The sequence below is a fragment of the Eptatretus burgeri genome, chromosome 2 (assembly GCF_056783735.1).
Source record: "Eptatretus burgeri isolate ZD-2024b chromosome 2, Ebu_testis_v1, whole genome shotgun sequence".
In the NCBI taxonomy this organism is placed as follows: domain Eukaryota; kingdom Metazoa; phylum Chordata; class Myxini; order Myxiniformes; family Myxinidae; genus Eptatretus; species Eptatretus burgeri.
Genome location: NC_140962.1, coordinates 140,109,326 through 140,123,648, shown reverse-complemented (window position 1 = coordinate 140,123,648; position 14,323 = coordinate 140,109,326). Strand labels below are relative to the sequence as shown.

The 14,323-nt window shown below is 45.9% G+C and overlaps 1 protein-coding gene across 1 annotated transcript in view; it reads right to left on the bottom strand.

Moving 5' to 3' along the window:
- Nucleotides 1-14,323, bottom strand: part of SFXN2 (sideroflexin 2) — a 50,703-nt gene that overhangs the window by 25,109 nt on the left and 11,271 nt on the right. Inside the window, exons 2-4 of the mRNA XM_085871569.1 lie at nucleotides 6,160-6,322; nucleotides 4,143-4,313; nucleotides 3,872-3,970 (exon numbers count right to left, since the gene is read on the bottom strand). Coding sequence (XP_085727695.1) covers nucleotides 3,872-3,970; nucleotides 4,143-4,313; nucleotides 6,160-6,320 — 431 coding nt within the window. The 5' untranslated portion in view covers nucleotides 6,321-6,322. The remainder of the gene's footprint in view (nucleotides 1-3,871; nucleotides 3,971-4,142; nucleotides 4,314-6,159; nucleotides 6,323-14,323) is intronic.

The following is a 14,323-nucleotide window of genomic DNA, read 5'->3' as shown; positions in this document are numbered from 1 at the left end:
CAACACCGAGGTGCCATTAGGAAAACAAAAACCAACATGGCACATACTGTCATGGCCAAAAATATTGGCACCCTTGCACTTTTTTCAAATAATGCACAATTTCTTCCAGAAAATTGTTGAAATTTAAAAATCTTTTGGTATCCACTTTCAGTATGTATTTCTTTGGTTTTCAGTGGAACAAAACAAAAAAAATGACTAAATCACAGCTTATTCCACACAAATCCTAAAATGGCCTGGACAATATTATTGGCACCTTTTAAAAGTTGTTAGAAATCATTAGATTTCAAGCAGGTGATTCTCCTTTACTTTGGAATTCAACTCACCTGTGGTGAATTACAAGTGCCTGTAATATAAAAACCACTAATTCAATCAGTTTGAATAGAGAAAATAAAAGGAGTCATTCTGCTGTTTCGTGTCACTGTGTGTACCACAATGAGCATGGAGAAAAGAAAGAAAACCAGAGAATTGTCTGAGGTCAGACACAAGATTGCAGCCAAGCATGGACAATCTCAAGGCTACAAGTCCATCTCCAGAGACCTTGATGTTCCTGTGACCACCATACGCAACGCTATCAGGAAATTTAAGGCCCATGGCACTGCAACCAACCTCCCGAGACGTGGCCGCAAGAGAAAACTCGATTAAAGATTATAGCGAAGGACTGTTCGAATGGTGGAGAAAGAACCTCGATCAACTGTCAAACAGATTCAAGCTGACCTTCAGATACAAGGTACAACAGTTTCAACTCGCACCATCCGTCGCCAACTCAATGAAAGGGGGTTCTATGGTTGGAGACCCAGGAGGACCCCACTGCTGAGAGAGAGAGACATAAGAAAGCCCAACTGGAGTTTTCCAAAACACACCTGAACAGCCAAAATCCTTCTGAGAGAATGTCCTGTGGACAGATGAGACCAAATTAGAGCTTTTTGGTAAAGCACATCATCTCTACATTTACAGAAAAAATAAAATGAAGCTTTCAAAGAAAAGAACGCCTTTCCTACAGTCAAACATGGAGGAGGTTCAGTGATGTTGTGGGGTTGCTGTGCTGCCTTCTGCACTGGGTGCCTTGAATGTGTGCATGGCATCATGAAATCAGGAGATTACCAAGACATTTTGGAGCACAATGTTCAACCCAGTGTCAGAAAGCTGGATCTCCATCGAAGGTCATGGGTCTTGCAGCAGGACAATGACCCCAAATACACTTCAAAAAGCACCGAGGAATGGTTCAAGACAAAATGCTGGACTGTTCTGAAATGCTGGACTGTTCTGAAATGCTGGACTGTTCTGAAATGCTGGACTGTTCTGAAGTGACCAGCAATAAGTCCATATCTAAATCCCATTGAACACCTGTGGGGAGATGTGAAAACAGCAGTTGGGAGAAGACACTTCAAATCTGGGAGAACTGGAGCAGTTTGCACAAGAAGAGTGGGACAAACTGCCAGTAAAGAGGTGTAGGAAGCTCATTCATGGCTTTAGGGAGCACTTGACTGCACTTATTTTGTCCAAAGGTTGTGCTACCAAATATTAAGTCAAGGGCATCAATAATTTTTGTCAATGCCATTTCTTTTTATTTTCCGATTTAAAATGATATATGAAGTTCTGAATCAAAAACAAAGGTTCTGTAATATTAACAATGAAATAAAGAATTGTGGAGACAAAATACTTTTGTCAATTTCAAGTTATTTTTCGAGAAAAATGTGAGTTATTTGAAAAATGTACAAGGGTGCCAATAGTTTTGGCCACAACTGTACGTTTGCCTTTATTCAAATCTCGTGGCTTGCCTTGATGTTTGCGTTTTCAAAAGTCCGGCACGTGTGCCGGCCGTCCTTATTGTGCAACCAAAAATTTCATCATCCTTCCAAAAGACTACAAGTCATCGGTTCATCCAATCACAGGTCTGAGTGTACTACATCGATACTGTTCTCAGGAGAACACTGAAAAACACAATATGGCCGAAGGAGATGTCGTTGTAAATTATGACGAGTCCACGCAGATGATGTAGCCGCTTTAACTGACAGTGTGCCCCGAGATTTTGCACACACAGAGGCTTTGCTTATTGCACGAATCACCTGTCACTCATCTCCTCTGTTATACTGTACTGGTCTACTAGAAACACCTGCTCCCTGCATAAGCAGCCAGTGGGGATCATGTTATTACCCTCAACAGAGGAGAGGGAATTGCATTTGGGTCTGTTTGTCCGCACAGAACTTCAGTGTTTTTCTTCGCAACCGGTTGTTCGTTTTGATGTCATAATTGCACACATGGAACACTACATCCGATCAGTATGAAAAGTTTTGAGGGAAATCTTGGGATAAATTGGTCCATAGAAACAAAAATTGACAATGTCATCAGTCATGTGATTTGGCAGCCATATTGGTTTTTTTGGGGTATTTTTTTTATACCTTCAAAAATCTTCTTCTCTGAAAAGGCTGAACAGATCGAGGTGAAACTTTACAGGTATGATCACCTATCCACGAGGAACAAAACGTTCATTCGTATGATGCCATTGGTCACATGGTTTGGTGGCCATATTGGATATACCCAAAACCCTATTAAAAAAAAATCTCTTTCATAAGGGTTGGTCAGATCGAGGGGAACTTCACACAAATGTGATTCACGAATAATTGATAGGTCATATGGTCTGGCAGCTGTATTGAATCGAGCGAAAATCATGAATTAAAAATCTTTTGAATCGCTTAATCAATCGATGTGAAACTTCACAATTATGATCTAGTACTGATGGGGAATATAAGTTTTAAATTTAAACCTCATTGGACACATCATCTTGCAGCCAGATTTATTTATTTATTTATTTATTTTCAATAAGGTTCACTTGATTGTACCTAGATGGGTTTGAGGGAAGAGGAGGAGCAGCTGAAATGTGAATCCCATCCAGGTTCCTCCTGATCACTTCATCTTGGACTTGTTCTTGTTTTTGGTTCTTTCTGATTACTCCAATGGAACAATAAACCGATTTGATTCGAATTTATTTCAATCCCATTCTCAATTAAATTAAACAATGAATAATAATAATTAAAAAACGTCATGGGTCAGGGTCATGGGTCAGGGTCACGTGTCCCATCAAAGCGGGACGTCTTGGTTCCCGGTAATCACTGCCAGCAGTTACAAAGTAACAGTTCTAATGATGTCACTTATTAATGACGTAACACACCAGAACACAAACACCACACAAAACACGTTGTGGCGAGGGTGTACAATCTGATTGCTCTTTTTGTTGTTATCAATGGTTTTATTTTGTAATAATGTTAAATATTATTATGCCATCATTTTTGTTGTTGTGGTTATTACTTTCGTTATTCGAAACAGACTCGGAAAAATGCCACAATAACATGCAACGACGCTCAAGCTGCGACCTACACGCCTTGACATTGTGTTTTTCCAAGGTGGAAAAAGGCAATAAAACATGGGAATTCCTCCGGATTCTTTGTAGTCAAGTCCAAAGCAACATTGGGGAAGCGACTGTGAAAATAGGGTGAAGGTCTCTTACTCATTATACAATTAAAGCCTCTGAGGCATCACTCGTAATAACCTATCCCACTACCATCAGGAGTGATGCTACACGGCACACATTTACGTGGAGAATTTGCATCTGCCCAACCTTCGGAATCTCTGGGGGTGGCGGAGAGCAAACCAAGTAGCTGCCATCTTTGTCTTGTGGCCCTTAGTCCCCCCCTCCCCCCGGCAAGTTTGGTTGAGATTTCATAACGACCAAATGCATCGGCCACAGACATGCAGACGGACAGACAGACAGAGGCACCAAATTGCATAATGAAGTACGCTTGTTAGTTCGTTGCAAGGTTCCATGTAAGTGGTTTGTTAAATTAACCCCGAACTCGGATGCTCCTCAACTTACTTTCCAGTGATGGGTGAGGCTGCATTACGATTGGTGTAATTCACCAATGCGTTGAACGACTGGTTCACCCATTGCCAGAATACGACGGCCGGGACGGTTCTGCAAAGAAAAAGGGAAAATATAATCTCATGATTGGCTGCAATGATCATACCCCGCGAGTTCAAGTGCACACAGGACAATAAGAAATAAGCACCCATGAGATTCTCGATGAGGTGGAGGCAGAGATTAAACCGAACACGACTTAAACCATATCGAAAAGACCTCAACCCACCGGTAGAACTGAAGCATGGCACCCGTGATGGCCATACCTCCAGGCACTTGGAACGACATGCGGCCCAGGATATTCATGCGCTCGCCCGAGTCAGGATGGAATGCCGAGTCATACAGTTTCTTGGCGTAGTGTTGTTGCTCCCGGGTGGTTCCAGGTGGGACAATTCCAAGCCTGAGCACCACAAATGTGAGTGGGCAAGAGAGATGGTAATAGCAAGGAAAGTGAATGATCATTTTGGTGTAAAGTGGATTCACGGAACAAATACCGTCATCATTTCCCGATCTTTCCTTTTATAATTGCAACAGCTCTTCATTGGATTGACAAGGAAATTATGGCTGTGCCTTTAAAGCCAAGGGTCCTCAAAAGGTGGACTGCAGTGTTTGGTCCACAGTCCAGACTGCAGGCATCATCAGTCTGAGCGAATCCTAATCCCCTGTCAATGGACTGATTGCATGGTGTTAATTTAGCTGCTAAATTATCCCTGAGTTAATCCCCATTATTAATGTTCTTCGATTCTATCTGCCCAGAATTATGTGTTAACAGCCTCTGGCGTTTATCCATCCACACCAACTTGATAAATGATAGGGCTGGCAGGATGGCCAAGATGTACGCACACTCGCCTCTAAGCTGTCCAGCCTGGGTTTGAATCCCGACCCAGCTCTGAACTGTCATCCCGGTGTTTCACAAACAGGATGATTTGTCAATGCGTGTGCAGTCCCTCGGATGGACGTTAAACGGGACTCCCGTCTGCCAGCGTTAGTTGGTGAACGTTAAAGACCCCACGATGTCCTTCATGAAGAGAAGGCGAGCTATTGCTGCCACCCTGAACAAATTCCAAATTCCTGCCCCAACTGCTGCTGGGAAGGCAATGACAAACCACCTAGTGTAACCCTTGCTCAGGAACCTGCTTTAGCACTACCACTGCTATGTGAAGAGTATGGTACATCAGAGAGACAGAGATTAATGATAAACGGTGGGGGGGGGGGGAGTATGCCAAGAACAAATACCGCTAATAACTTGATAAACTATTTGTTTAATTCGTTCCCTCAAATTAAGGTTGGCCCATCATCGATTCGTCGTGGTATGCAGGCCAGATGGCGAGGTGATGACCGACGTGGCGACTGTACGGTACTGCACTGTCCATCAATTTTATTCATTTGTTAACTCATGCTCAACGACTCTCATTTCCTGAGAGAATAATGTGAGTGGGGATGGGGGGTAAATAGATACAATAACATTTTTATATTAAGGGGTAGTGTCCAAAGAATGTAGCTTTTACTTGCTTAAAACGTCTCTGGTTGTGTGACCCGTGAGGTGCTACGGAATTTGGTTCTCGCCCACGATCAACAATATTTGAGGACCCATGATCCATATCTCAAGCTTACAACACAGTCTGGGCACCATGCTCTGCTTGCCAAGCTTTATACCTGTGGTGTCTCAGGCTATCTTTTTTCAATGCTGGCTAGCCTCCTATACCCATTCATTTAGCAAGAAGCTCCAAACCCTTTCATCTCCTCTCCCAGTATAAGAGGGACAGACTCAAAGGCAGTGTCCTGGATCTAATCGTATTCCTCATACACATTAATGATCTCTCTGCTGCCCTGGAAAGGATCACATGCTGGTAGAACATGTCATTTGATCCACGCAGGCCTCACATTCTCACAATGTCTCTCTGGAATAATGGTCGAGCAAATCAACCTGTTTCAAAGATCAACCACGAAGAGGTTCAGCCTCTCAAACTTCTGAGTCTTACCATCAGCCTTAACCTCTCTTTGGCAGATGACCTTACAAAGCCATCCTCCATTGTGACATGTCCTTACTTTCATAATTCTGAGCTTCTGATGAGCTGCATGGCTGTCATTCAGCGTTTAGTTGAGTATTGCTCCCACCACCACCTCAACTCAACCACCATGCATACCTGTGATATTTGCGAGTTCAAATCAGCAAAAGCACTAAACCTCGTGTCTTATCACTGCATCCAAAAAGTACGTCCTCGCTTTTTGCAGACGGAACTCACCGGCTCTGCGTGACCAGCTGTTTGGCCTCGTCCAAAGCAGAGTTGGGCAGCAGGACTGTGCGCATGTCCGTGATGTTGAAGAAATGCCAAAGACGACCCGTAAATGTTTCCTGGTCCCAGCGTGGCGCGTCAATGTCAAAACGGATTGGATCGCTCGCCATGGCTGCAAACAAGGACAGAAGTTGTGTTTAATTTATACGAAGATATAAAGGCCGTAGACGAGCTTGCTCATACAATGACTTGCCAACAAGTCGCTTGCGACTTGCCGAAGGCAAAAGCACATACCAGTCTACTTTTAGGTGAATAACAAGGACATCAGTATACAATGGACAAACATATTGCGTATGGCATTTCAACATGGATTGTCCAATCACAATACAGGGGTTCAGATGAGAACAATAATTGCAGGTCAACACGAGGTGAACACTCCCTGGGCCTTAGTTTATGTTCAGATAGAGTAAAGCCAGACCTAGACTATGACAACGCTGGAAGAGCGGGGTCACGTTGCACGTGTGTTAAACTTTAACAGGACCTTCTACTCTTTAGTACATAAGCGGAATGTGATTAATGGACTTTATAACTTGGAGTCAGAACATTCCACCGCTTCCCTAGGTGGTGATGCATCTCACAGTGCAGACAGCTATAGATAGAAGGTGTAAAGTTGCATCAATGAGAATATCTGCACCACCAACTTGTGTGCAATTTGATGCAGCAGCCGTACCTTCACAGCCCCGTGTGATAGAAACTGTACTAAAGTACCCACGTATTACAAACTTACCAGCACAAGAACAATTGAATTATTAAATAAACTTCCTGGACACCGATCTAGTGTTCAGTTGAAGGCTATTCATGGAAACTAATGGGATCGCAGTGACAATTGTACATTTATAAAGGGTCATAAGGCAAGGTAGACCAACATACAAGGAATGTGAAATTTCTAAGGAAACCAGTTGAAAAGGACTGCTGTTTATGACATACAGTACACAAGATGGTCTATGAAACTACAATGGTCGTTTTATAAATGTGTCACCATTCAGGAAACCATGCGGTACCATGCAATATTTGACAACACTACAGGGTCTACAGCATGCCCCATCATTGTGTTGCAAAGCTGTACCGATCTTGGTCTCCAGTAAAGACAGGATGAAAACACAAGCCCTAAAACAATACCACAAGGGTAAGAGATGCAAGATGAGAATGTTTCTCTCACACACACACACACACACACACACACACACACACACACACACACACACACACACACACACACACACACACACACACACACACACACACACACACACACACACACACACACACACACACACACCTCACCTGTGAATGGAGGGAATAGCCAATCAATACACCCAGATGGCTGGGATTATATAAATGATTGACCCTCCCACAAACCTGTAGCTGCAGAAAGCAACCCAAGAAGACTTATGCTGTTGTGGCGCCGGGGTTCGGTGGCGAGGACGACCACGAGATGGAACAGTTGGGCCGTCTCCCACCGAACACCGGAATTGAAGGTCGTAACCTTCGGATAACTCTGAAGGTCACGGGTCCTTTAGTGGACCGTGGACGCCAATATTTCGATGGCGTGGGGTAGGTTTAATTGTCTAATTCCAATTTACCTAAGCACCCACTCAGTCTAAGTACGGGGGAAACCACACCCTCGGCCGACTTTGTCCGAACCGAGTCGCTGTTACCGACTCGGATCCGGCGTAACCGAGCGGGGATTACCAAAGCCTGCCGGACCAAATGAACAACTTACGGCACAAACGGCCTCACTATAACTAAAACCTGAACCATGCTAGGCCAATGAAAGAAAACACGGACAACGAACTGGAACATTTAACGGGGTTTTTTTTTTTTTACAATAATTGGGGAGACAGAGCAGACTTGACCACGAATAAGAATGTAGGCAAATGTACAATGGAATCACTTAAACAGTTCTACTTACAGACTGGCCACAGACAGACACACACATCCAAAAAGAAATGGACCTTGTGGCTCTTTATTCGGCCCTTCAGCTCGGATGGATTGAAGGCGGGCTGAAGGTCAGAATCTGGCCAGGTACCTGGCCGCCTCGTGCGGTTTCACCGACTCCAACCCACCACGGTGGGACTTGAACCCACGAACCGGAATCCAACGAGCCCCCGATCCTGGCTGCCACGAATGGCGATACGAGCACCACAGAACACCTCCGCCACGACCACCACCCCCACGAGGAACCCGGAAAAGACCTCAGACCAGACCAAGACCGCAAACCAAAGAGCCCCGACCCCTGACATGACCACCTTTCTTATCCTTCCTCCCAGGCGAGTGGAGGGATCCGCTCTGAGGTAACTTGCCTCCGGATTTGTCGGGGGGCGTCGGGCGATTGGTGTCCTCCCCTCATTGGATGAGGCGAACATTCCATCTGGCTGGGGCGGGGTCGGCCCTGAGGTGATCTCACCCCAGACTATGTCCGTGGCCTCGAACACGTGCGTAATGGCTCCGTGGTGTGAAGTGAATTGGTGTAGAAAACTAACTAAAAAATAACTCGCAGCACACATACACTTAATCATCCATTAAACATAGGGACGGGGCCCTAACTATAAACACATACTTATCGAAATAACTGAACTGCATGGACTCTGGCTGTTGTGTGCAAATGGCTGCCACATTCGTAACAATACAAGGTAAGAACTAACTAACACAACGTAAGACTGACACACGATAAGTGCTTTTGACATTTGCACGTGGTACATGCTTGAGAGCCTCATTGGTTTGCATTACTGTCGATGCTATCGCTGTCGATTCACCAATAAGTGATGAAACTGGCTCGATAGCTGAGGGGTGTATAGCATTGGGGTTCTCATGTGTGTACTATCTGTGAACGCCTCTATAGTTGTTGAGGAACTCTGGGAAGGGGAAGGGGTTTCCACCTCGAAACAGCGTTAGAACTTACCTTGTGTAAGTCTTCTTGGGTTGCTTTCTGCAGCTACTTGGGTGAGAGGAGTGGGGGTGGGGGTCTATATACATCATACATACAGGTGGTGCAGAGCCAACTGACAGATTTCAGACCACTCTCCTGTCTGAGGGGTGGGGTTTAGGGGGTGTGGCTACACGCCAAGCATGAGAGGATTTGACGCCATTTTAATTTTGTTTTTTTTCAGGTACAATGGAGAGGTGGAATGTAGTGCACAGAATTGCAGGTGTTCGTTTATATTGTTACGGTTCTAGGAACCGTATGCATACAAACATACAGTTGTCCCAAAGTTAATTATGCCATTAAGTATATGTGCAGATAGAACTCCTCCTTGTGTGTCGTGGGAAAGCAAAAGGGGGTGCGTTGCGATGTTTTTTTAGTTAGATTAATAAATCTATATATCCCGTCCATCACGACCAACTGTCCACCTGCGTCTCCGGAGCCTCGTTGTTCCGAGGCAGAATCTTCATGTCCGCAGTTCCTTTTCGGCTTCCCCATACGTTCCAATTCAATCTTGGTTGTACCACCGTTCACCTTCCTCAAACACGCGTGGAGTGGGCGGGCTTTCCTGGCCTGGCCGAAATCCCTCCCTGGCCGAAATCCCACCCAGAAAGGGCGGACCCCATGAAGGCCCTGTCCAATCAGGGCGGACGGTGACGTCAGCTTCGCCAAGGCCCCTCCCCGACCTTGGGGATCTATAAATTACGACACCATCCTCAGGTTCGAGTGAGAGAGTCGGAGGGTTCATTGGTTGGTGTGAGAGAGTTCGGTGGGTTCGTTGGCTGGTTGCAAAGAAAGAAGGAAAGTTGTGATCACGGAGGGCCTACCCACGTCTCGCCTCGGTGGCCCGTCTGTTGTGCTGGTCCGAGTACACCCAACCTTGACCGGGTCTCTCGTTGGGTCCTGTCTGCTGCCCCCGTTCTAAATTGGACTCTGCACTCTCCACCCGGGCTCGTTCGCAGACACGGTCTCCACATGTGCGGCTGTGGGCCAAACTGCACGACCTTTGTCGGGTGCCGCACCACGGAGCATCCCTTCCCTCGGAACGTTCAGGTACCAATAGAACTGCGACCTCAGCTCCCTCCCTCCTTGCAAAAGTCCTTTGCCATTCAACTGGGTTTATTTTGTCTGAGTGTGCTTCTGAGTGTGTGGCGCCTGTCCTTTAAGTAGAATTGTACAAGTTTTTGATCATTGTAATTCTTGCCTGTATTATTCTCTCGACAAGTCTGCTCTGTGTCTTCTTTTGTAGGTTGCTGTAAAATTGTCGCACTGCATCTCTCTTCTGCCCCCTGCATAACACACCAATAAACCTGTTCCTGTACCACATTAATTTCCTCGCTTAGTGTAAATAAATTATTGCAGAAATGTTCCCAGTTCGTGTTTGTCTTTTCCTTCACTGGTCCAGCATGGTTCGTATCCAAGTTTAGCTGGGTCTTTATCCCCGATAATCTGTTCATTCTAGCTGGTACATCCTTGGCAGTTCCGCTTGGCTGCATCCGTTCCGGAGTTGGTAGTTGGTACTCTACCGTAGTTGGTAGAGTGATCCGATTCATGCAAGGCGTACCGAGGGCGTGGTTCCCCAGTAGTCGAAACTGCGTGGTTAATTAGGTAAACTGATTACACCTGGCAGGAAGACCCTACGCTATGCGGTTGAGGTATTGGCGTCCACGGTCGGTTCAGCGACTCGCCGAGTCACGGAATTATCCGTGAGCGACGGCCGACAATTCCGGAAGTCTGGTGGGAGAAGACGTAACTTCCCCCACCTTGTGGTCGTTCTTGCCACCGGACCCCGACCCGTAACAATATTATGAAACAAAATCCATCATTCAAACAGCGTCGTTTGTGGCAGCAGTTTCATATTCCTAGGCATGGCCCAATTCCATCACGCAATGCGATTTTGGCCTGGGTACGTAAGTTTGAAGATACTGGCAGTGTGACAGACATAGCTCATGGTGCTCCGAGAACTGTGCATACTGATGAAAATGTTCGGAGAGCAAGAGAATCTTTGGAGCAAAATCCACGTCGTTCTGCTCGGCACGCATCCTAGGCAGGCCCGTAGCCAGGGCTCAATATTAAGGGGGGCATATGAACTGGATGGGGGGGGCACAATTATAATATTTAATATTTTTGATAACCCAGTATACTATTGTATTCATGCACCATTGACACATCTATACTGAGGTTGCTGTCGCATACAAACCAAATTGATCTCAGCTAGATTTAATGTTTTCCGATGTTTTTGGCCTAAAATTATTCGAATGCAGGAGAGCCGCAACAAACTGGCACATTCACAATGCAAATATTCAATGATTACACAATTGGCACCAATTCAGGTGCACTTATACAAGGTGTTGTGAAGAATTGGCATTAGGAAATTAATATACCAGAGATACAATGACTAAACGGGGGAGGTTGGCACCAGAATCAGTGCACTTTGAAATAAGATACAGTCGGCTATGACCTGCGATCATCACGTTAAACTATCAACAGCAAATACGACTAGCCTGAAGATACCACAAGGTCCGCATTTAAAGCAGTCAATTACACAGAGGGAAGGTGATGCACAAAGCACTAGATATGGGATATGCAAAGCACCAAACACAACATTTAACTGAAACATCAGAAGTACAAAGCAGCCGACCACGGCAGGTGCTGACCACAACCACACTGCAACCACAACCACACACGCATCACCAGCCGTCACACACACAATCTGAACTCCTCGTATAGTTTTTATACCACTGTACTCGCTGTCAGAAGAGCTGCAGGCGACGAGTCTTGGTGTGGAATCTTCTGAGGACCTTCTCCTTCCATTCATTCAGGCATTTAGGTGTGAGGTCTCTCTCGCAGACCAGCTGTACCAGTTGTGCCTTGCGTGCATGGCGCATGGACCGTCGATGGTCAGTGAAGACATTCCTCAATGTTGAGAATGAGTTTTCACACATGGCAGTGGATGCACCAAATGTTAGTCCAAGTCTCAGAGCAGTCACTACACTTGGCATGGCTTCCAACGTTTTGTGGTATGTTGAGAGGAGTTTTTGTGTTGTCCATCTCTCGTTTGGCTGCTTTTCTGTCTGTGAGCGAATAAACTGCTTTGCAACCACACACTCCGTTTCACTGATGGTTGACTTTGTTAATGTCATGATGTGCTGGAGAAAGTGTGGATCCAAAAACGTGCCATTTTCAGGATTCAAGGCAGCGAGTGAACGGGCGAGTTGTGCGTTGCGCTCACTGAAGCGCTGAGCGATCTCTCCAAGCACAGTGTCAATTGTGCTGTAAAAAACCCTCTGCAGTTCCGTCTTGTCATTATCGTTGTTTTGTCCTGTAGTCTCCAAAACTACAAACTGTTCCAAGTTCTTATGCATTGTGCGTCTCCGTTTTGGTGGTGCAGGTGTAGAAGTGCGAGCATCGTTGGCTTTGTTCCACAGATCAGTGAACTCATCCTCAGAGCGGAGTTTCTTCACGCACTCTGTAGCACTCGCCACCAGTTCCAACCCCGTTAGCAAGTCCATGTCCTCTGCCTGCAAGAGTCTGTTAGGGCCATCAACAACATCAGCAGTTTTTGCACAAAGATAGCAATGAACATGAAGGCAGGCCCAGAGACTTCCCGCCAAAGCCCAATAGCCTCCATCCTCATCTCTGCACCGTAGGCACGCTCTGCATCAATCTCCGACAGTAAGGATGTGATATCCTTAAAAGATCCTATGATCACAGAGACGGTGGCTAAATGTCCCATCCACCTTTGATCAAGAAGTCGTTTTAACCGCTCACCTTTATACTGTGCAGCAACAGTGGGCTTTCTGAAGAATTTGTGCAGGCAACAACAAACCTCGAGGAAATCAGTGACAGCTTTCTCTGCTGCCAGTGCGTGGATAACTACCAGATGGAGTTGGTGATTTAAGAAGTGCACATAGGGGATTTCTCTTTCCAATATATCTCTTGCAACAACTTTTGCACCCCACCGTGCTTCCCAGCCATGACCGAAGCCCCGTCATACACCTGACTTGATATTTTTGACGTGTAAAGTCCTGTTTTTGTCAGCTCTGCAATTATTAGGTCTGTCAATGTTTTTGCATCTCCAGCGTCGACTGTAGCTAGTGTGAGTAGACGCTCTGTTGCTTCATTTGATGCCGATACAAAGCGAATGATGATTGATATGTTCTCACATTCAGTGGGGTCCCTCGTCCCATCCACCTTGATGGTAAACCACGATGTGCCTACTTCTTCCACGATGGCATCCGTCACAACATTACTCAATGTGCAGATCAGTTCATTCTGCATTTCCCGACTAGTATAGCTTGCGTTTCGTGGGATATGCTTTATTATTTCGGCTAGCTCGGTGTCTTTTTTGAGTGTGTAGTTTAAAAGCGAGAGAAAGAGCCCACTGTGCCCGTCTGACATATCCTCAAAATTATCAAGGCTCCCTCTAAAAGGTATCTGATTTTCGGCGAGAAATCCCACAACATCTACAAGAGCAGACACATAGTACCGGTTTCTATTTAGCTGGTCAGCATTGAGGAGTGTGGAAATCTCCTCACCACAATCGATGCGCCTCTCATTCTCCTTCCACCTCAAAACACAAGTTAAATGTTCCTTTGAAGTTGCTTGTTTGTGAAACCCCCTGCTTTTCTCAACGGCATGTTTCCAATTCCGGTAGCCTCGCACTGTGAAAGTAGAGTCCACTGGGCTACGTGCGGTGTTAAACTTCCAACATGGATAGCAGAATGCTGCATCTGTCTGCACACTGTATTCCAGCCATTCATTAGTCTGGTACCACGAGGACACAAACGAGCGACTCTTGTTCTGAAACCGATGGCCAGGGTACCGCTGGAGAACAACTTGATTCAGTCTCACTTCCAAGATCATCGGGCAGCGGCTTGACAGTCACACCCGATCCCGAGGCCGCCGCGGAGCGTGGCAACTCGGCTGCCTGCACTGGGGCTCCAGCCGCAGGGCTAACGTTGCTGGCTTGGCCAGGTTGGCCAGCTTCTGTCGGTATTTCAGACATGATCGTCTCCTCCTCCTCCTACTCCTCCTCCTCCAACTCCTCCCACGACATGTCTTTCATCATCTTCTTCATTTTCGTCGCTTGCATTTTTTCCTTTTCTGAGCCATTTTCGTATATCCATCATCCACGTCTTTTTCTCCTGCTGCAAGCTCGTGCTCTGTGATTCGTCCCTCGCGACTCGC